The sequence below is a fragment of the Schistocerca americana genome, chromosome 3 (genome assembly GCF_021461395.2).
Source record: "Schistocerca americana isolate TAMUIC-IGC-003095 chromosome 3, iqSchAmer2.1, whole genome shotgun sequence".
Taxonomy (NCBI): Eukaryota; Metazoa; Arthropoda; class Insecta; order Orthoptera; family Acrididae; genus Schistocerca; species Schistocerca americana.
Window position 1 is genome coordinate 555,173,728 of NC_060121.1, and position 23,135 is coordinate 555,196,862.

The window sequence follows — 23,135 nt, forward strand, 5'->3', positions numbered from 1 at the left end:
AGGAGGGAAGAATAGCGAGAGCGGTGCCGGCAGACCCTCCTGAAGGAGAAGACCTAGGGCGCAGCGCCCAGACGGCGGGAGAACGGACGCTGTACTTGGACCGCGCGCGGGGCGCGGACCGCACCGACTCGCAGGAAGCGCCTGAGGGAGGAGCGGGAGGGGGATTGTCCTATATATACATGGCGCCGGAACACCGCCGGTCAGTACATCAGCGCACCTGATTATGGCAACGTGGTCGATTGCCGAAATATTGTGTCCTATGCACACTCATACCAGCCTGTTCACCCGAGATTTATTTCGTAATAATGGCACTGCCGAACGGTCGGTGATGACTGACAAGGGGCCGCGTTTACTTGTCATCCCCTATGTCGATCAGATTTATAATATATGCAGGGCTTGGTACAACTGAAAGTTACTGAGGTGAGAACTCCAGATAGCCAACCGTTTAGAAAAAATATCATGTTTGGCACGGGTCGGGCGAAGCATGAGCCATTTATGTTAGCTTAGTTTCCAGGTAGCAGTTGGCGCGGCGGAAAGAGGACAGAATGCTAATCATAGGGATGTGAGATCGAGTCCCTACGTGGACACTTATTTTCTGTTTATATGTTGCTTATGCTGCAGAGAAACCGAAAAAATTCTCAGTATATTGCCTTTATTAATATTTTCATATAAGGCGTGAAAATAAAAGGCGAAGCAAAATTTCGGATTGCAAATGAATTTCCAGTAAGGGATTGCAAGGCATACACGAACACTTAGTGTATAACATTAGACACTTTTATTGTTTTATAGCTGATGATTTACAAGTGTTGGGGTAATACTCATCGTAAAAACAGGCGAAGCGATAATTTTCTCGGCACCTTGCACACGTTATAAACGCTCCATTTTTACAATTACATGGTTGTTGTAAAGTTTTTGTAGAAAAACAAACTTGGTTTACATTCATAAAAGGTCTCTCTGGTCACACATTAGCAACGAAACGCGCGGACCACATCGTTTCACCAAGTATTGGCATGAAATGTATTTTGATACAGTCTTCTGGGGATGTGACTTCTTGTTCTCCCTCGACGGAATAAGAGTAGTTTTGAAGATTTCTAGTTTTGCAGATTTCTCGTTAAATTCTTTACCTGCGTAGAAACAGATGTCACAGGGTTGCAAAAGCGGAGTGCAGCGTGGAAATCACTTTAATACTGTACAATGGCAATCTTTTTTCGTCACGAAAATACAATATATTGAACATTATTTCAGTTTATTTGCAGTGTAAGCAACGCAAAACTTTAAACTGAAAAAATAATCCCACGACCTTCAGATTCCCATTCTGTACTCTTTTCGCTGCGCCAACCACTGCATGAAATCCGCGCTATCATAAATGGCTCATGCCTCGCTCGACCACCGCCAAAAATGCTGTCTTTTCCAAACGCTTGACCATCCGGAGCTCTCATTTCTGTTTCATTTCGGCCAAGATCTGCATATACCATGCATTTGGACGAAATAGGCAATGACAAGTAGGTACGGTCCCATTGTAAATTCTTGTAGTGAATGCCTGGCTAGATGAACAGCACTGTCACCGTACATGTATAAGATCAGTCGAGAACTAACGCCGAAAGAGAGAAGACTGTAAGCAAGTAAGACTCGAGCACTGTATTGAGTGGCGCGGTTCGACAGTTTCAATTGAAAACACACGGGTGGGAGGAAATCTGCTCCAACCATCATGGGGCTTCATACGGTCCAGTCTGTGAACAGAAATTTTAGTTTTCCAGCTTCACATTCAGGCATAAAAATAGTACGAAAAACACAGAAACCAGTAACATTATGATTAACGTCCTTATATTTGCGTTTTTTATTATATGCGTACACTGCCTAACAAAAAAGGGAAGCATCCAGAACATTTGGTCAGAAGTCACTGTACTTTCATACAAGTACGCACCAACGGCGGGTATGATTAGAGTTGCAATTCTCTGTGGCAGGCAGAACGGCCACCAGAATAGATTAGTGCTGTTTGCATTTTGTGTTGTTACCAGGCCTGGTAAGGTATATAAGGGGCATGAACAGCGTCAGATGAGTGATCACAGTGAAAGAAACGAAGATGGCACAAACCCGCGTGAGACAGCGTCATCAGCACCAGACAGAGTTTGTGATGAGTCTCAAATTGGCCGGCTGGTCAAATCGCGCAGTATCCAGATTTGTGGGCTGTTCCAGAGGTGAGAGTGGTCTGATGCTGGACTGTATGAGAATTTAAGGGCAGAGGCGCTCGTCATCAACGTTGCAGTCGGCCGTATCTGACCACTAAGCGCATTGTAACACCTTCACATCTGCGCCTGCCATCCGAGAACAAGTAATGGACTTGAGAAAACATTCAGTGTCATCCTGAACCATTGGTCGGAGACAAGTAACTGCCTGACTAGGGATTTACCATTCCATGCCTAGGTTGCCGTTAAGGCAACAACGTTTAGAGTGATGCGATGATCGAGAAGTATGGGTCGTTGATGAATGGCATCGCAAAGTGTTCATCGATGAAACGCGGTTTTCCACTATCCCGGCTGACCATCATCGGAGAGTACAGCGGCGATATAGGTAGAGGTCCCATTCTTTCAAAGTTTTGGAGAGGCCGGGGTATAGCTACTGGCCTCGTAGCGTCAGGAACAACCAGACGTGACCTCAGATCTCGGCTGGTAGTGACTGAGAGAAATCTGACGGCACAGCGGTGCGTCACGGCCACCCAGTGTCGTCAAGTGTTACCTCCGTGCGACAGAGTCGTGGTGTCATTTTTCTACATTGCAGTGCTCGTCTAAACATGGCACGTATTGCTATGAATAGTCTGTGTGATTCTGAGGTACTCCCATGTTTAGCAAGATCTCCAGATCGTTCCCAGTGGAATATATGTGGATCCAACTCGGACTTTAAATCTGTCCCAGTTCATCCAAGATATGAAGCTTCAGCTACAATGCTTGTGGGCCAGCTTTTTGAAGCCCTTTCCAGCCGAATCGATGCACGCATCCTGGCTAGAGGGAGAGCAACGCCGTGCAGATAAGTGACCTCTTACTGCCAAGTTCTTTGTAAATTTTACTAGGTTTTGTAATAACTGAAACGTGACCACATACTCTCTCAACCAGTGAACCTTCATTTTGTTTCCCTTTCCTCGACCCACCCTCATTTATGGATATGTATCATAAATGTTACTCTCATGGCTGGTTCGGTCAGACGAACTTGTAAATACCATTCGGTAAATTTTAAATCACGTAACAGCGGGGTTGCCAACCTCTCGGCGAGTGGGTCGAACACCCGCGCAATTTGGTGTAACATTTCACTAATGAATGGCACCTCAGTTGTTTGCTGTAGTTCCGCTGACGAAGTGTCAGGACGTGACCATGCGCTTTAAACGCAGAAATCCTTCAGTGTAGTGTCCGCTTGTGCCGTCTGCACAGCAGCGGGGAACTGTGGCTGCTTGCTAGCCACATTATCTCTGATAGCCTATCGATAATCCGAGTTCCCTTCCGAATAGCTAGTTAGTTTTATGTTCCACGGATCATTCGCACGATAAATCGAAATGATGTCCGACGAGTCATTTTGCATTCAGACTGCAGATTAATTTGTAAATATGGCTACATGCTGAGCATTTACAATTTTTTTAATGATTATTATTAAATAAACAGATCTGAGCTAGTAATTCCTGCCCACCACCTTTCACAACTTAACAAAAACAGAAATTTTTGTACAGAGTAGAAGGAGCTGCCAAGAAAAAACTTTTTCGGTTTGTTTCCAAATTTTACTTTGTTGTCTGTCAGACATTTTATATCACTGAGTAAACGATTAAAAATTTTGATAGCTGCGTTTTGCACACTCTTTTGAGCTAAAAATAATCTTAATGTGGAATGATGAATGAGATTCTTTTCTTTTGGTATCGTAATTATTAACATCATTGTTCTTTTGAACTGTTGTGGATTTCTTACGACAAACTCGATGAGGGAATAATTATATTGTAAGGCAGTAGTCAAAATGTGATCGTGGGTGAGCACCACATAACATTCTTACAGCCCGTTTTTGAGGGATGAATATTTTCTTTCTTAAAGAAGGATCACGCCAGAACATTATTCCATATGACGTTATTGATGAAAATATGCAAAATATGTCTCTCCCCAAGATCTGCAATGATTCTAAGCGCAAATGTAGCGGAACTAAGTTGTTTTATGAGCCCCAAAATGTGTTGTTTCCAGTTTAATTAATTCTGAAGTTTCCATCCCATTTATTATTTCTTCAGCATGTGTTACACTTATCATTGGTGTAGTACCCATAGATGTGCAGAACTGAATATGCGTGTCTTTTTAAAATTGAGAGTGAGACCATTAGCAGACAACCAGTCAACGACACTTTTAAAAAAGATTTCTTCTGTTCCTCTATGTATTCTTGGATTGATCACAGTACTAGTGTCATCTGCAAAGCGAAACAATTCTGCTTGTTGCATATTAGACGAAAATTCATACTTATGTAAGGAAAAATAGCGAACCTAAGATTGAGCCGTGGGGAACCCCATACGTGATTTCTCTCTCGTCACAATACTAACGCCAGACTACATACTACTAAGTACAACTTTCTGCATTCGTTGGGTTTGATATGATATTATCCAAGTTTGGCTACACCATCAATTCCATATAACGTCAATTTATCTCGGAGAAAACTGTGATTCACACAGTCAAATGCCTTAGATAGGTCGCAGAAAATATCGCCTGGCGCTATTTTGTTATTTAATGATTTCGGACACAAGGTGATCTACAAAACTACCATCCAATATCTGTGACAACTGCTTGTTGTAGAGTCGTAGAAGATACTCTGAGCTCAAACGTAACGAGATATCTCGAACAGAATTACCTCCCCCTTGACTACCAATATGGATACTTAAGAGATTTATCATGCCAGACTTGACTTGTGCTGTTGTAACATCCTGAAAGTTATGAATCAAGTCATTCGAACGGATGCAATATTTCCTGACTTCCGAAAAGTATTTGCCAAAGTGCTACATAAACGTTTATTAGTAAAAGTAAGATCAGACGGGGGTATCAAATGAAATGTCCGACTGGTCTGAGAATTCCTTCTTGGTTAGGAGGACGCAACATGTTCTATTTGATGGAAAGTCATCGATAGATGTAGAATTAACTTCCGCCCGTATTGTATCTTACAGTTGACGCTTTCCTGCTTCCCCTATATGGGATATAAATCTTCGATGTGAAGCGTCTTGAAACATCAAAAGCTTCGGTCACTTTCGTTACAGAAACACCATAAGAGCACCAGCAGTTTGCCGAAGTTTGAATTGACTTAGCTCCGACGTAATAAAATAATTACTGACCACGACTGAGCACAGGTGCCCTTCGTGGCCAAATACTACAGCGAGACCTGCAAGTTTGGCTAGCATCTGTACTTGTGTTCAGGCATCCATTTTTTATGTGTTTCCACATTTTTGTCCAACTCCAATGTATTGCCATTTAAAAAGGGTTGATAGTATAGATTTTGTTACATACTGTCGAGAGCTGTCTCAAAATCTACGAATTCCTGACACCAGACACATGGGAGTAGTAAAATTTTTGAACTTTCCTGTACATGAGGAGAATGATACTGAGTAATTTACGGCTGAGTCCAATATTTTAATACTTTCGACAGCTCTGTCAAATCCTGTTTCTCGATCGCTATTGTTTCGCATCAGTGACAATGATTAAGTGACGCTGGTATGAAAGGATTTCACAAAATCTCTCATGCGTCATACCGGATAAGGCCACTTTAGGTGCGATCAAAATGCCTGTTGTTGCAAAGAACGTAAAAGAAAATAGATAAAGGTGTCATTCCCGTTTAACATTGTCTTAATGCTCCTATCGCTCTTAAGAAGACATATTTTCTTCTGATTATCTGCTACTTGTACATCGTTCGAAGTGCTATGTAGTGACACCTTGAAGTATTGAGAATAAATGCTGTGAAGTTATACACTCCTGGAAATTGAAATAAGAACACCGTGAATTCATTGTCCCAGGAAGGGGAAACTTTATTGACACATTCCTGTGGTCAGATACATCACATGATCACACTGACAGAACCACAGGCACATAGACACAGGCAACAGAGCATGCACAATGTCGGCACTAGTACAGTGTATATCCACCTTTCGCAGCAATGCAGGCTGCTATTCTCCCATGGAGACGATCGTAGAGATGCTGGATGTAGTCCTGTGGAACGGCTTGCCATGCCATTTCCACCTGGCGCCTCAGTTGGACCAGCGTTCGTGCTGGACGTGCAGACCGCGTGAGACGACGCTTCATCCAGTCCCAAACATGCTCAATGGGGGACAGATCCGGAGATCTTGCTGGCCAGGGTAGTTGACTTACACCTTCTAGAGCACGTTGGATGGCACGGGATACATGCGGACGTGCATTGTCCTGTTGGAACAGCAAGTTCCCTTGCCGGTCTAGGAATGGTAGAACGATGGGTTCGATGACGGTTTGGATGTACCGTGCACTATTCAGTGTCCCCTCGACGATCACCAGTGGTGTACGGCCAGTGTAGGAGATCGCTCCCCACACCATGATGCCGGGTGTTGGCCCTGTGTGCCTCGGTCGTATGCAGTCCTGATTGTGGCGCTCACCTGCACGGCGCCAACCACGCATACGACCATCATTGGCACCAAGGCAGAAGCGACTCTCATCGCTGAAGACGACACGTCTCCATTCGTCCCTCCATTCACGCCTGTCGCGACACCACTGGAGGCGGGCTGCACGATGTTGGGGCGTGAGCGGAAGACGGCCTAACGGTGTGCGGGACCGTAGCCCAGCTTCATGGAGACGGTTGCGAATGGTCCTCGCCGATACCCCAGGAGCAACAGTGTCCCTAATTTGCTGGGAAGTGGCGGTGCGGTCCCCTACGGCACTGCGTAGGATCCTACGGTCTTGGCGTGCATCCGTGCGTCGCTGCGGTCCGGTCCCAGGTCGACGGGCACGTGCACCTTCCGCCGACCACTGGCGACAACATCGATGTACTGTGGAGACCTCACGCCCCACGTGTTGAGCAATTCGGCGGTACGTCCACCCGGCCTCCCGCATGCCCACTATACGCCATCGCTCAAAGTCCGTCAACTGCACATACGGTTCACGTCCACGCTGTCGCGGCATGCTACCAGCGTTAAAGACTGCGATGGAGCTCCGTATGCCACGGCAAACTGGCTGACACTGACGGCGGCGGTGCACAAATGCTGCGCAGCTAGCGCCATTCGACGGCCAACACCGCGGTTCCTGGTGTGTCCGCTGTGCCGTGCGTGTGATCATTGCTTGTACAGCCCTCTCGCAGTGTCCGGAGCAAGTATGGTGGGTCTGACACACCGGTGTCAATGTGTTCTTTTTTCCATTTCCAGGAGTGTATAAATGCTGTGAGGTTATATAGGATGTTACATAACGAATGGCCATTTTCAGGGATATGAGAGGAACGATCATTCGAAGCAAGAAAGGTCAGTAAAAATGGCATCTAAAATGCATACCTTAAGAGCTATGAGCACTTGTTCAGTAGAAGGGGTGTGTTTCACTGTAGCGAGGATGAACAAGTACTCGTACCTCTTAAAGTATGCACTTTGGAGCCCATGCTTACAGGACTTTTTTTCTTGCTTAGTCTATACCTCCACCTCTCATAATATGGAAAGCAAAGAGCTTGCAGTAGAAGAGATTTATTTCACAGTGCCGAAGATGAAGAAGTGTTCACAGCTCTCAGCTACAGCTTCCAGAGGCTACGTCTACTACAGTTGCTTGCTTCGAAAGATCGTTTCTGTCATATCTCTGAATACTGATCATTCATCCTGCGACACACTGTATAATCAAGATACTTCTGATTACTTACATCATCATACTCACTGGACGATTTTGAGATAAATGAAATTTTTCACAACACATTAATTGAGACGGAGAAAACAAGCCTTGCGTAAATGATAAGATAAATTACGATACACACAAGACAGTGGAGATTAATTACCTAATTTAAGAATACGTTTTTTATTTATGTTTAATGTTATTCGTCGACAGTACATCATCTTGATCTTCTGCCTTCCGATTAAAAGTTATTAATGTCGTGTAACGATAAGCAGACTGTACTATAGCCCAGTTAAGAAGTGGAGCAATACTACTGTGTCACAGTAACTAAAAAGCGAGTAAAGCCATGCCGTCAGAAACGTATGAGAACTTAAAAAAATTAAATACTGTGTTTCTTTTGTAGAAACAACAATAACAATTAGCTGTTCAGAAATATAGCTGCCATTATTATAAACGATACTAAAAGAGCGGATGAAGTAACCAAACATTAATTATTCCATCTAATATATGAATTTTTTTTTACCTGCCCCTGTGTAACTACAGGGTAATATTTTCCCTCTGTTACTCAGATGTCATTATTTTGATGTGGGAGTTTAATAAGTCCAGTGTAAGTGGTCAGTCACAGCAAACGTTGTCTTCCCGTTATGCCTCGGTCGGTACCCTAACAAAAACGGTAATAGTTTGCACTTGTGGGCAGCAACATCTTATAATACCATTTGGAAAGTCCTCTCGATGTCCGCAATTTATTAGAGTAGCGTAGTAAAGTGTTTTAGATCCAGAAATATTTTCAGACTGAAATGCAGGTCCTTAATTTTTTCCTTAACACCTGAGCCCATAGTAACAGCTTGTCTTCCTTCCATTCAGGAAATTTATGGCGCAAGCTATACAACGATTTACAATTTTCTGAAATAATATTGAAACGAAATATTGAAGAAACTGTTGCTAGGACCAGAGAGCTCTTTTTCCCCTCCAATGTTAGGTGCCTCTGGTATAATCAGTCACAAGTGAGCTTACGTTTAAAACACTTCACCACCATTTCATGAGCGTATGAGCCAGCGGCAGCATACATGGAATGACTGCAAAGGCTGTTAGGGTTCTGATGTATACTGTCATTGTTCGCCGCCCCTTATCATAAGCAGTAAGTTTTTTAACCTAGATGTGGCACAATTCTGGCTGATAAGCAGGTACATAAGTTATAGCTCCTGAACTTTCTCACGTCTCGTTACTCACGACAAACTGTCTCTTGAAAACAAGTGTAAGCTGTAAAGGAAGGCAGGTAGTAAACAATATCTACAATAACCAAGAGAGAACAATAAGAAGGGAAAATATGAAAGAAGTGCTTGAATAAGAAAGGGTAGAAGTCAGGGAAGCAGTCCTTCGCCCCAACTATTCAATCTGCACATCGAAGAAGGAATGACGTAAGTAAAAGAAAATTACAGGAGTGGGGTTAAAATTCAAAGTGAAAGGATATCTGTGAAAAGATTCGCTGGTAAAGGAAAAGACAACTAGGAAAGAAGAGTAATTAAAGCTGTTGCGTGATCCTAGCAACTGAATATGAAAATAAAAATTAAAAAATAAAATGGTGGTTTCAGGCAGAAACCACGGGCACTCAAAGGAAAATAGCGGAAAATGTAAATGGTCGAACGGGGGCTAAGACCTCCATAATTCAGAATACAAGCCCAGCGTATTATCACTAAGCCAACTGGCTCAGTAGAAGCTGACAGATGTGGAAGCTACGTGAGTTGCACATGCGAAGCAGATGTCGAACATCTGGACCGCATCAGCAGTCTTTCGTAAGTATCCGAGCGTAATTTAAGATCCGAATCAAACACCTAATAATATTTTACAAATATTGCAGCTGAAATGGTAAGAGAGAATATCCCGGCGTTATTCACAGACGGTGTGTTTTCAGATGTCCAAAAGCCAATGACATTTGCATTTGAAGTACGTATTTGGACGATCGGAGTGAAGACACTCTCGCCAGTTCTTATGAACACTCATGACATTTCGTGCAACTGTTTCAGCGTCATGATCGGCCTCATCTTAACGCGGCTGTTAGGGTCGTTAACATGGGGCTGGAGAAGGCACTGCTGGCAGAGGGCATGGGTCACATTGTGCCAGCTGAGTCTGTCAGTAGATTGGGTTTCTCTAGGCATGGCCTGTACCTCAATAGGTACGGGAGGGGGAGGCTGACAAAGCTTATAGGTGGCATTGTAGTGGGGGGTGGCAGCATCATTCATGGAAAAATTCCTGTAGTAGCTGCTGTTAGAGCTGCACCTTTTTTAGAGTTAAGTCAGCTTATAGGTATACCTGCTTAAAGTAAGTCCCTCTAAGGACTCATCTTCAGAGGACGTCATGTTTCCAAGTAGAAAACGAATTAGGATATTTCATCAAAATATGATGTATTAGAGATAAAGTTAGTGAACTGCTTACAGACGTTGACTCTGAAATTATTGGTATGTCGGATCACTTAAATAATTTGACAATTCAGAGGCTTCCTTTACCAGAACACAGATTATCCCGCTGTTTTTCAAGGAGTTCTTTGCGGGGTGAGGGAGTGGCTATGTACGTAAAAAACATTATTCCATTTGAGTCCATGGACCTATCACGGCACTGAACTGAACAGATATTTGAATGTTGTGCAGGGGCAGTTGAATTTAATGCAACTAAACTTCTAATTTTTGTTGTTTATGGGTCGCCTAATTCTGACCACAGCATTTCTGCTCAAGCTAGAGAGGGTTCTTGATTCACTTAATAAGAAAGTACCAGAAATTAGTTATATGTGGTGACTTCAATATTAATTTTGTATGTGATTGTGCAAGAAAAAGGACGTTGGAAGATCACCTAAATTCATATGATCTGATGCAGATTGTGTTTGTTCCAACTAGGTTGCAGGGGAATAGTAGCAAAGCCATGACAATATTTTTATTCATTGTTCATTACTAGATGGGCATTCTGTAAAAGGATGAATGGTCTTTCAGACCATGATGCACAACTTTTAACACTAAAAGGCTTTTATACTCAAACAAATGTCACATATAATTACAAACTATGTAGGATAGTTAATCGAACGGTAATAGAGAGTTTTTAAAACCTCGTCATGGAACAAGAGTGGCAGGATGTTTATAGTGCCGATAACACAGTTGACAAATATAATTCTTTCCTTAACACATTTCTCATGCTCTTTGAGAGTTGCTTTCCATTAGAACGTTCTAAACGGGGTGCTAGCAGTAAAAGGCAGCCTGGCTGGCTGACTTGTGGCTTCAGGATATCATGTAGAACAAGGTGGGATTTATGTCAAAATGTTGGAAGCAGTCACAATCAAGCTACAGCTGCCCACTACAAACAGTACTGTAAGGTGCTTAAAAATGATATTAGGAAGGCAAAGAGTATGTGATGCGCAAACAAAATAGCTAATTCAGAGGGTAAAATTAAAACCATGTGGTCAGTTGTGAAGGAAGTATCTGGTCAGTAGCACAAGGTCGACGATATAAAGTCAGTTCGTAGGAAAAATATTTCTGTTACTGATAAATCAGTTGTATGTACAGTATTTAACAATCATTTTCTGAGCATTGCTGGTGAATTAAATAAAAATTTAGTTTCTACAGGGAATTATATAACTCTCCTGGCAAAGGCATTTGCCAGGAGATTGATGTCTGAAATACTCCCCTGTGTTACAGACAAGAGGGCGATGGGTCATAATTAAACCACTGAAGACTAAGGACTCTCATGGATATGATGGAGTGCCTAGCAGAATATTGCACATGCACATGTTAGCCCTGTACTGAGCCATATTTATAATTTTTTGTTTAGGAATGGTGTGTTTCCTGTACGATCAAAGTACTCAGTAGTAAAGCCGCTTTATAAAAAGGGAGAATGGCTGTGATGTGGGGTCTGAGTGGGACGGTCAAATGGGGGGTGCCTCAGGGATCAGTGTTATAGCCACTCTAGCTGCTTATTTATATAGTATTACGGGTAACTCTAAAATATTTCTGTTTGCTGATGATACAGCTTGATATTAAAAGATGTTGTGCCCAACACTTGCGCAGTTTTAAATTGTGCAGTTCATGACACAAGTTCTTGGCTTGTAGAAAATAAACTAACGCTAAAGCACAGTAAGACTTAGCTTTTACAATTTCTAACAAACAATTCAACAAAACCCGTCGTTTTAATTTCACAGAATGGGCATATGATTAGTGAAACTGAACAGTTCAAATTTCTAGATGTTCAAAATAGACAGTAAACTGTCGTGGAAAGCCCACGTACGGGATCTTGTTCAGAGACTTAATGCGGCAATTGTTACTATTCGAACGGTGTCTGAAGTAAGTGATTGTTCGACACGAAAATTAGTCTACTTTGTTTATTTTCATACGCTTATGTCGTATGGTATTTTGGGATAACTCTTCTATTTTGAAAGTATATGTTTGGTTCAGAAGCGAGCAGTTTGGGCAATAAGTGGTGTAAGTCCGCAAACCTCTTGTCGACCCCTGTCCTCTAGTCTGGGCACTTTGACATTGCCCTCTCGATGTACGTTGTATTCTTTACTGTCGTTTCTTGTTACCAATATTATTTTATTTCCAAGAATAAGCAGCTTTCACTCAGTTAATACTCGGCAAAAATCCAACCTGCATTTGGATTAGACTTCCTTATCTCTTGTGCAGAAGGTATGCAGTATACTGCTGCATCCATTTCTAATAAGCTACCACAAGAATTTAAAAATCTTGGCAGTAATTTACGCGCTTTCAAAACGAAACTGAAGAGTTTCCTCGTGAGTCACTCCGTCTATTCTGTTGAGGAGTTACTTGAAAAATTAAGCAGATTATATTGTTGACTGCGTTTACTTAAACTTATAGCTTGACTTTTCTGGGTTCATAAACATTTTATTTTTATCTGTTATTACTTTTGTGTCGTAATTTCATGTACTGACACGTTCCATGACCTTGGAGATTTGCTCCTCAATTTGGTCCTACAACTTGACGCATAAAAAAAAATCACTCATAGCACATTGCCAATAGATGAACGGGCAATTCGTCGTAATGACGTAGTTACACCGGAACTCAGAAACATAGTCAAAGAGAAACTCTCTTAATTTAACTCGCTGTAACACTGAGTTCTCAATCATCATTCCAGTACCGTTTGCTTTTGGGGGTATCTGTAACAGTACAAGGATATTGTCCTCGCTGTGGAGGAAGCCATCAAAATCTAAGAAAACTTGTGTATTGCTCGGTAATATATAAGGGGCGAACAAAAAGTTTTTGGTCAAAGGCCGTACAGTCCAGCATCGGTATCCTAATCAGGCAAAATCTACATGAGCACTGAGGCAATCATTCCACCTACGCACGAAACATCGTACGCTTCTGCGTGCAGGAATTCGGAACTTCGTACTGCACATCCTCATCAGACAGGAATCTTTGACCTTTCAAGGCTTGTTTTAAGAGATCGATGGAGTGATAATCGAATGGGGAGAAATCAGGATTATAGAACGGGTGCTCGAGTATATCCCACTCGATTGGCGTAATTACAGACTTTGCGGTATGGGGACATGCGTTATCATGAAGCAGCAGCATCCCAATTCCAAACAGGTGGTTTTCGACAGACAACCTGCCCTATTCACATTCTTCATTCTACGATGGATGTCTACCGGTGTTTGTCCTTCGGCAGCTAAGAAAAGCATGACAGGCCGGCCGCAGTGGCCTAGCGGTTCTAGGCGCTTCAGTCTGGAACCGCACGACCACTACGGTCGCAGGTTCGAATCCTGCCTCGGGCATGGATGTGTGTGATGTCTTTAGGTTAGTTAGGTTTGAGTAGTTCTAAGTTATAGGGGACTGATGACCACAGATGTTAAGACCCATAGTGGTCAGAGCCATTAGAACCATTTGAAAAGCATGACAGCACGCTGGTCCCATCTGGTAATAACGTCGCCATAGTTTGCGTTTCTGTATTTACGGCACGAGCTGGGGAAGACACGAGCGCCACACTAATACCTTCCTTACATGTCGGTGCTTATATACCCGCATTGCCGGCCGGAGTCGCCGAGCGGTTCTAGGCGCTACAGTCTGGAACCGCGCGACCGCTACTGTCGCAGGTTCGAATCCTGCCTTGGGCATGGATGTGTGTGATGTCCTTAGGTTAGTTAGGTTTAATTAGTTCTAAGTTCTAGGCGACTGATGACCTCATAAGTTAAGTCGCATAGTGCTCAGAGCCATTTGAACCATACCCGCATTGGGGTCGCCCTACGTTGCATATACGCTACAGCAACGTCCTCAAACGGCAACTTTTTGATCGTCCATTATAGTGGAAATAAAAGTAGCGCAATAACTTCCTACTAGGCTCATGTAACATAGTCCTACCAAACAACGAATTATAAACTTTGTGTGAACTCTGAAATAAACTGATGAGAGAAAAAGTTATGATCTCCCGGTTAATAATGTGTCGGCCCACCTTTGGAACGCAATACAGCAGCGATTCTACACGGCCTGGATTCTGCTGGTTCTTGGTAGGTTTCCAGAGGTATAAGCTCCAAGTGTCACCGCACAGCTCAAGTATTTCCCGCAATTTACTGGCCGGTGGTTGTGAAAGCGGATCTGGTGTCCGATAGCGTTACAGATGCTTTCCATCAGATCCACTTCACGCGAAGTTGGTGGCCAAGACGTCGATGTGAGTTCACTAACATGATCCTCAAATCACTGTAGTACTGCAGCACTGTGGTCTCGTGACATGGACAGTTAGCATGCTGGAATATGCTTTGACCGCCGAGGAACACACCAAGTATCGAGGGATACAGGTGGTCTGCAATAGTGTTCACGTACACCACAGCTGTAATGGTGTCTTCGATGAACACCACAGGTCCCATGTGAGGCCAGGTGAAAGTACCCCATAAAATATCTCAGCCTTCACCAACCTGCGTCTGTGGAGCGGGGTACGTTTCTAGGACCCTTTTCGTCTAGATGATGGCGTGTTAATAATGGCTAGTCGCTGGTGCGGAAAACTTGAAAAGAAAGTAACTTTGGCATGATGTATCATTCCCAAGTAACAGATCGATGAAACTTGGGCCTTGCAAAGATAGAACTGCTATGCAATAGAGCAGAAAGTAACCGGAAGAAATACGCAATGAGTCGAACAGAAATGACACTTTTGTTCACGGACAATTACTACTCTGAAGTCATCGCAATTCATGATGGTCTCCTGGACATTACAAAGGGCGGTACTTGGTTCTTAATACAGACATTCAAAATTCAAATGGCTCTGAGCACTTGGGACTTAATTTCTAAGGTCACCAGTCCTCTAGAACTTAGAACTACTTAAACCAAACTAACCTAAGGACATTACACACATCCATGCCCGAGGCAGGATTCGAACCTGCGACCGTAGCGGTCGCGCGGTTACAGACACTAGTGCCAGGAAGCGCTCGGCCACCCCGGCCGGCCAGCGTCTCAGTAATGTTGACCGGTGAGTGTACTGCGTTCAATGAGCTGGAGCTCAGGACACCTATGCAGCGTTATGCATACCCACACTTTATACTTGAAGTACCAAAATTATCGTGTTCCCCAATGTTCCTGGGTGTATGACACTTTCCTGTTTCTCATCGTGTTAGGGCACGTCCAGAATTACTACTCAGACTGATTCTGCTCTCATCCGAGACTCGTCATTGGTCCTGTCCGTGTGCTCTTGGCGCCATCGCAAAGGAAGCCGCCGATGTGAGGGTGGTATCGGAACGGTACGTACTGGTCGTCGGGCAAAGAGACGACCCCCACGCCGTAGCCATGCCACTGTGGAGCCTGTGACAGTGTGCCTTGCATTCGTACTAAATACGACTGCAAATGAACCTGCTGTTTGATGTGGGTCCTTTCGAGCCTACTGCACGATGTAGCGGTCATCTGCTGCTGTAGTCGACTGTGGTTTACAGACTTCTCTTCCTCGCGTAGCAGTGTCTGTAGTTCGGAACGTTCTCAGTGCACGTGAAACAGTGCTACGAGCAATACCAAACTCTTGTATACACTCGTCTGTGAGAAGTCATCTAAATGTCGTCTCCGGACCATGTGGTAATGAGGAACACTATCACAGTTACCGTTACTCAAAAAAATGTGTGTGAAATCTTACGGGACTTAACTGCTATGGTCATCAGTCCATAAGATTACACACTACTTAACCTAAATTATCCTAAGGACAAACACACACGCCCATGCCCGAGGGGGGACTCGAACCTCCGCCGGGATCAGCCGCACAGTCAATGACTGCAGCGCCTTAGACCGCTCGGCTAATCCCTTCACCGTTACTGCTCGCTGATTTACTCGCACTGTCTTTCCTCGTTCCTTCAACTGTCTTGTGTTGCGGTGCCAGCTACATTTGGTGCTACAGTCACAATGAACTCGCGCCATGTGATGTCCAACTGTCTGTGCACGACTGGGAGGCCCCAGACAATATGCTCCCGTACTGTCATTCATTTATACCAAGTTGGTAATATGTTATCTATCTTTTCCTTAAGTTTTGCTGAGCGGTGTACATTGGGAGAATTAATTTTTAGATCAATTACCATTGAAATATGCATTTGACGATAATTCATTAGAAACGGTAGCAGCAGTAAAATACCTAGGAGTAACTGATCGGAGCGATTTGAAGTGGTTGTGATCAAGTACAACTAACGGTAAGGAAGAGCGACGCCAAGCTAAGATAAACTGTGATCCACGAAAGAAGGGGCTTACAACATACCAGGCAGGACGGATTCATGTAGTAAACGCGAGACGTTCAAGAAGCTGCAGTTGCAGTCGCTGTAAGAGAGGCATTGTGTGTCATCGAGAAGTTTTCTGTTGAAATTTGGAGAGCGCACGTTCCGGGAAGAGTTGAGCAACGTATTGCATCCTCCCACATTCATCGCAGGAAGTGACCACAATGAGAAGGTAAAAGAAATGATCGCTCATACGAAGGATTACCGACAGTCGTTCGTCCCGCTCCCCAATGGTAAATGAAATCTGAAAGGGGCTGGTGATGGCTGTACCATAAGTATCATCCGCCACACAACGATGAGTGGTTTGCGGAGTGAGGACCGGGATTAGATGTACAAGTAAATTTTCCTGGATACGTAAAGACAGTACCATGGCCATTGGAAGTGTTTACAACGTGTGCGTTTCTTATTGTTGCGGTCTTCAGTCCGAAGAATGGTTTGATGCAGATCTCTATGCTATAGCACCCTGTGCTAGCCTGTTCATCTATAGACAGCTACTGGAATCTACAAGCGCTTAATTCTGTTTATTATATTCGTTTGAACTGCTTACCCCTCCCCCCACCTCTTCCACTCCAGAGCCTGCCCCCACCTCGCCACCCACATACACCGCCCCCCCCCCCCCCCAATTACCAAACTGATGCCCCAAAATGTGTCCTATCAATCGATCCCATCTTGTAGTCAGCTTGTGCTATAAATTTGTTTTTTCCTCATTTAGATTCAGTATCTCCCTTTTGTTACTCGGTTTATCCATTTAATCTTCAGCACACTTTCTTAGACCATTATTTCAGGTCTGTTCTCTTATTGTTTGAACTGCTTACCGTCCATCTTTTGCTTAAGTACAAGGCTACATTCCACACAAATATCTTCGGAAAAGACTTCTTAACAGTTAAATTTATATTCGATTTTAACTAATTTATCTTTTTCGCAAATATCTTTCTTGCTATTGCTAGTCTGCATTTTACACCCTCTCTACTTCGGCCATAATCAGTAACTTCACTCTCCAAATACCAAAACTCATCTATTAGTTTTAGCGTCGAATTCCGTTATCTAATTCTCTCAGCATCGCTTGATTCCATTCGACTAATTCCACTACACTAGTAGTGACATATGGAAGTTTGGGTCGGTCCGGGAGGCGTGCTCGGGTAGTCGAAGTTGTGAAAGCGACCACTTACGTTAAGCGGGAAATCTGGATTCGAGTCCCTGTTTGGCAGATGTTTTCGTATGTCACCGATAAATAGTGCAGATGAAATGAATTTAGATTCGCAGGTTGCGAATCAGATTTCGTAATATTTAGGTTTGTTATTGTTGGCTCTCCCAAATATCTCTTGGATATTGAAGGAATGTGTTCTACACCAGGAGCATTGTTTCGACTTAGGTCTTTCAATGCTATGTCAAATTCTTCTCGCAGTATCATATCTTCCCTCTTATCTTTATTTGCTTCCTCTTCCATTCCTACAATACTGTCTTCAAGTTTGTTTACTTTGTATAGCTCTTCTATACATTCCTTTCAGCTTTCGCTTCTTTGCTTACTCTGGGCTTGTCATACGAACAACTGATAGTCAAAAAACTGATTCTCTTTTCTCTTCAATTTCCTATATTGATACATGGTTGTACACCCTTCCATTTTTGAGTTGGTTATTCCAGTTTCACCATTTTGCAATTTCTGTCAATCTCATCTTTTAGAGGTCGGTATTCTCTTTTTCCTACTTCACTGGATGCATTTTTATCTTCTTGCCTTTCAATAATTAAATTCAATATGAGTGTTTTATCCATGGATTTGTAATGCCCTTATCCTTTTATCTATTTGATCCCCATCTGTGTTCACTACATCATCTATCAAAGCTACTTATTTGCTTTGTGTTGTGTTCCTTTTACCTTTTTTGTCAATCGTTGCCCAATGGTTTCTTTGATACTTTTAATACCATCCTGCTCCTTTAAACTCACCCAGGCCTTATCTTAATTTCCTACCTTTCTGCAAATTCTTCAGTTCTGTTCTGAAGTTCATGTCGAATAAATTCTGCCCCTGCAAATGTTTTGTGATTTAAAATTTCTAAATCTGTCTTACCATTATATAGTCTACTGGTGTCTCCAGACCTCATCCATGTATGTACACCACCTGATCGAAAGTATCCAGACATCCGCATGTAATGTGGAAGTGACCCTAGGTGTCACGAGAGGCAGACCCGGTAGTATTAAAGGGGACAGCGAGTATTGTGTTGTCAGCAGAGAAGCAGTAATAGTAGAATGGTTCGGTTAGAAAAGCTAAGTGACTTTGAACATGGACTAGTCATTCGATGGCTGAGTAACAAATCCATCGGAGTCATTTCGACGCTTTCAGAGTTGCCCGAGTTGACTGCTGGTGATGTGACTGTGGAGTTGAAACGCAGATGAAGAACAACAGCTAAACAAAGACCAGGTAGACCTCATGAACAGGGACCGTCGATCGTTCCAGAGGGTGGTTGTAAAAACTGCATGAAATCAGCGGAAGGAATCACTCAGCCCAGCTAGGTACATTGACGGTGCACCGGAAGTGAAAAATAATAAGGTATAACGGTCGAGCGGCGCTCCTCGTTAGCGATACATTTCTGTAGGCAATGTTAAGCGACGCTTTAGGTGGTGTAAAGCGCGACGTCACAGGACATTGGATAGCTGGAAACAAGTGCTCTGGAGTGATGAATAACGCTGTACAATGTGGCAATCCGATGGAAGGGACTGGGTTTCGCGAATGCTTGCAGAACGTTATCTGCCATCGTGTGTGGTTTCAAAAGTGAAATGCGAAGGAGGCGATGTTACGGTATGGGGGTCCTATTCGTGGTTTTATTGTACACCCTTATCTAGGTTAAGAAAGCGCAAAATGCGAAATGATATGATCGCGCTGTATTACATTATGAACTGTGTACTGTAAAGCGACAATTCGGGTACGATGATTTTATTAGTATGACAGTGCAACAAGTCAAAGCAGGAACTGCAGGGCAATGGTTTGTGGACAGTAATATTCCTGAAATGGACTGGCATGCCCATGGCCCTGTCTTGAACCCAAAGGAACAATTTTGGGGTGAGTTAGAACGTCGAATTCGCTCTGGACCCCAGGTCCTACATCACTATCTTATCTGATTTTGGCCCTTCGGGATCTATGGGCTGCCAATCCTCCAAGAAGAAGCAGACAACTCATTGAAAGTGTGCCGAGAGGAGTTCAAGCCGTCATAAAGACTAAGGGTAGACACGCCCCATAGTAATGTCCACTAACACCTATTTGGATACTTTTGATTAGATGGTTTATATTACAAAGTTAATCTGCAATATGACAATGTTCTTTTTTTTTTAAGAATTTTTTTGAATATGTACGACCCGAGTAATTGTAAATATCGAAATATCGTCAGTGGACCATGGATCATCCTCAAGGAAGTAGGTAAAATATCCCTAGGTATGTAATGTATCAGAGAGAATATAATCTGGGACGCGACGATAACTGTTAAGGGAAACACCATTGAGTTGCTTAGCTAGCAAGACGCGCGGCGAGTTATGGAGCGCGAAACAAAATAAAGGGAGAAAGATTAGGGTTTAGCGTCCTGCCGAGGACGAATACCATTACAGATTTTGCTCGCAATGGGAAACGATAGGGAAAGAAATTGTGTCCTTTTCAAAGTACTCGTTCCAGCATTTGCCGTAAACAGTTTAGGGAAACCACGGTGAACTTTACACTGAAAGGCTGGATGCGGAGTTGAACAACCGTCCTCCCGAGTGCGAGTTCAGTGTGTTACAACTGCGCCACCTTGCTCGGTAAACAGAGACGAGTCCGGAAAAGCAAACTTATCACACCGACACATTAACGCATTGCCACGGATGCTGCGAGGAAAAATGAGTAGATCAGAAAATGCACTTAACAGGGTACACACCCAGTTGGCATAAGGGAAATGGCATTTTTAATCTTGCACCCGACTAGTTAAGCCAGTTGGAACTACGTATGAACAGTTCGTTCCGTGGAGGTAATGGGCCAAGATACCATGGTTCTCACAAATGAAATCTCGTGTGGCTAGGGCCTTCCGTCGTGTAGACCGGTCGCCTGGTGCAAGTCTTTTGAGTTGACTCCACTTCGGCGAGTTGTGCATCGAGGTTCTCACAAAAGGGCTACACCACATGCAGATTGTAGGATTGTTCGACTGGATCTGACGAGCAAATGGATGAAAATAGTTGAAACTCGCGTTCACGTTAGAGCCCCAGTGTCACCGCGATCCTGACACCTCACACCACAGACGGCAGAGATTCACACAGTGCAGAGCCAGAGTCAACTAGGACAGTGAGTGGCATTCTGAAGAGTTTAGCAACGGGTCCCAATTCCGTCACGACCTGGTGAAAGCTCACAGAAAGCAGCGACTCTCGAGGCCCATAGCTCACCAACTTCTGGATGATTTGTGTGGAATGCTATTGGATAGTACAAAAGGACTGATTTGGTAATTGTTGAAGGGAGGCTGGTTGATCCTCAGAATGTAGCAAGGAAGATAAATTGTGTTGTATTCCCTTCGTGACCAAATAGAATATTTCGGCAGAACAGTGCAAGACCTCGCAATGTAGTTCACACCACAAACGCCTTGTGAAATTTACAGATCCTTGACTGGCCTGCCCAGAACCCTAATTTATCATGCTTAGAGCATGTCTGGTATGCGATGGGAAGACATATACCTTCATACAAGCCTCTAGCCAGAAATCTTCATAGAGCATGTGTTTTAAGCATGGCAAGAAATTTCTCGAAATTACATTCCGAAATAGTTTGTTTCTGTGTCACAACGAATACAAGAGCGTATGAGTGAACAATGAGTTCACACGTCATACTAATGCTGACGATGGACATCATTTTCGAATAGAATGTAAGTCAGGGTATTAGGGGTATAAGTACAGATATTTCTGTTGATATATTTAACAACACTACATCAGTATTTACTTCATTTGAGAGTAATAATTATAGCTGTTAGAAGTAGTAGCTTTTTAGGGTGGTTAGTACCTCCAAAAATGTGTTCCACAAGCGAGCTATTAATGTTTATTTTCCTCTGGTCAACAGGTCAAGTACTGAAATGTGGATGCATTGACGCAAAAAAAGATAACACACACTCACAAGCATAGTCTCTTCCACAGTGCAATTATGACTGTGCAGAAAACATCAGATAGTAAATTATGTGCTGAATTTGCAGGAAGACTCACAATATCTGTACCTATACACCTAACACCCTGTATATAAAACAGAACGTATATATATATCCTCCTAAACCTGGATCGACTTCTACCAAATATGATACACTAGAGTTATAACCTCCTGGCTCCGGTAGTATTGGCATGTCTTTCAGGGGCTACTCATTCGGATGCGTACGACTGAGCAGAGAGAAATGGAGAGCAGATGGACTGTGAGAGAGAGGGGAGGAAGAGGTAGACAAGGAAGAGGAAGGACGAGATGGTCAGAGACAGGGGACAGGAAGAGTTTGGCAAGTAGGAGGTATGGAGATGTGCAATATTATGGTCCAACACGTAGAGATACGAAGCTGTGGGGAAAAGGTATTTGATAAATATCGGAATGGTGATTCATAGTGTAATACTTTCCATTTCCGTCAGTGTACATTACACGCCTTTAGTAAATATCTTCTGGTGACAACGTTGATTCACACATTAGACACATCACGGCAGCGCAGTGCTGTAGTATTTACCACTCTTAAAATAAGACGGTAACGAAGCAAAGACTTTTTAATTTCACAAGTCGGCCTACTGGCTTAAGGGAGTGACTTTTAGAAACCACATAACAAATTAATCATTCCAATGTCGTAGGGAGAAACTTTATTCACCAGTTTTTCAGAATTTGGAAGCGCTATCTGTTGATAAGGCAGTTAAGTGAAGGCCATGTTTGCGAAGTAGACAGTTTCTGGTGTGGCTGACGCTGAGAAGCAGTCCAGGCCTGCTTCATTGTGTGACAGCATACACAAATTGTTATTATTATTATTTTATTGTTACTGAAGACATGTTGAGCTCATTTCTTAGTATGGGCTGGAGGCACTTGCCTCGCTGGGACAGAAAGCAGTGCTCACCTCATTGAGTAGAGGATGTCCCCGTCCTGCGAGATGCGCAGCAGCTTGTTGGGCACGGTGATGGTGTGGACGTACGAGTTCTGGCCGTTGTAGAAGTAGGTGTCGGGCCGCCAGATGCGCTCCAGCATCTTGATGCTCAGACTCAGACTCTTGATGGGGCCCAGGAAACTGAGTCGTGAGTCGCGCCAGTATTGTCGGAAGTAGCAGTCCATAGAGTAGTCCTGCAAAACAGTCACCCAGAGCAAAGTACACCGCATTTTCCTGTCAATTCATTTTTTTTTCAATTCCAGCTGTTTTCTGGTAAAAATATGGAATACCTGTATTTACCAGACTCAAAAGAAATCGGTTCTCTTATATACATATTTTACACTTTATTTTACGGCTTCTGTTTTCCACAGTCGCAGTTATACAAGTGCTGTAGGTTAAATAACGTGTTTTATGACTGCAATGAAGTGTGATTAAGACCAAACGCGTTTTGTTTTATTTTAAAGCAGCGATCACCAACAATATAGTTTT

General features: G+C 43.3%; 1 protein-coding gene across 1 annotated transcript in view; it reads right to left on the minus strand.

Annotated features, from left to right (window-relative positions):
- LOC124606218 (gamma-aminobutyric acid receptor alpha-like) overlaps positions 1-23,135 on the minus strand; it is a 75,408-nt gene that overhangs the window by 49,725 nt on the left and 2,548 nt on the right. The window contains exon 2 of the mRNA XM_047138192.1: positions 22,620-22,840. Within this exon, the coding sequence (XP_046994148.1) occupies positions 22,620-22,840 (221 nt within the window). The remainder of the gene's footprint in view (positions 1-22,619; positions 22,841-23,135) is intronic.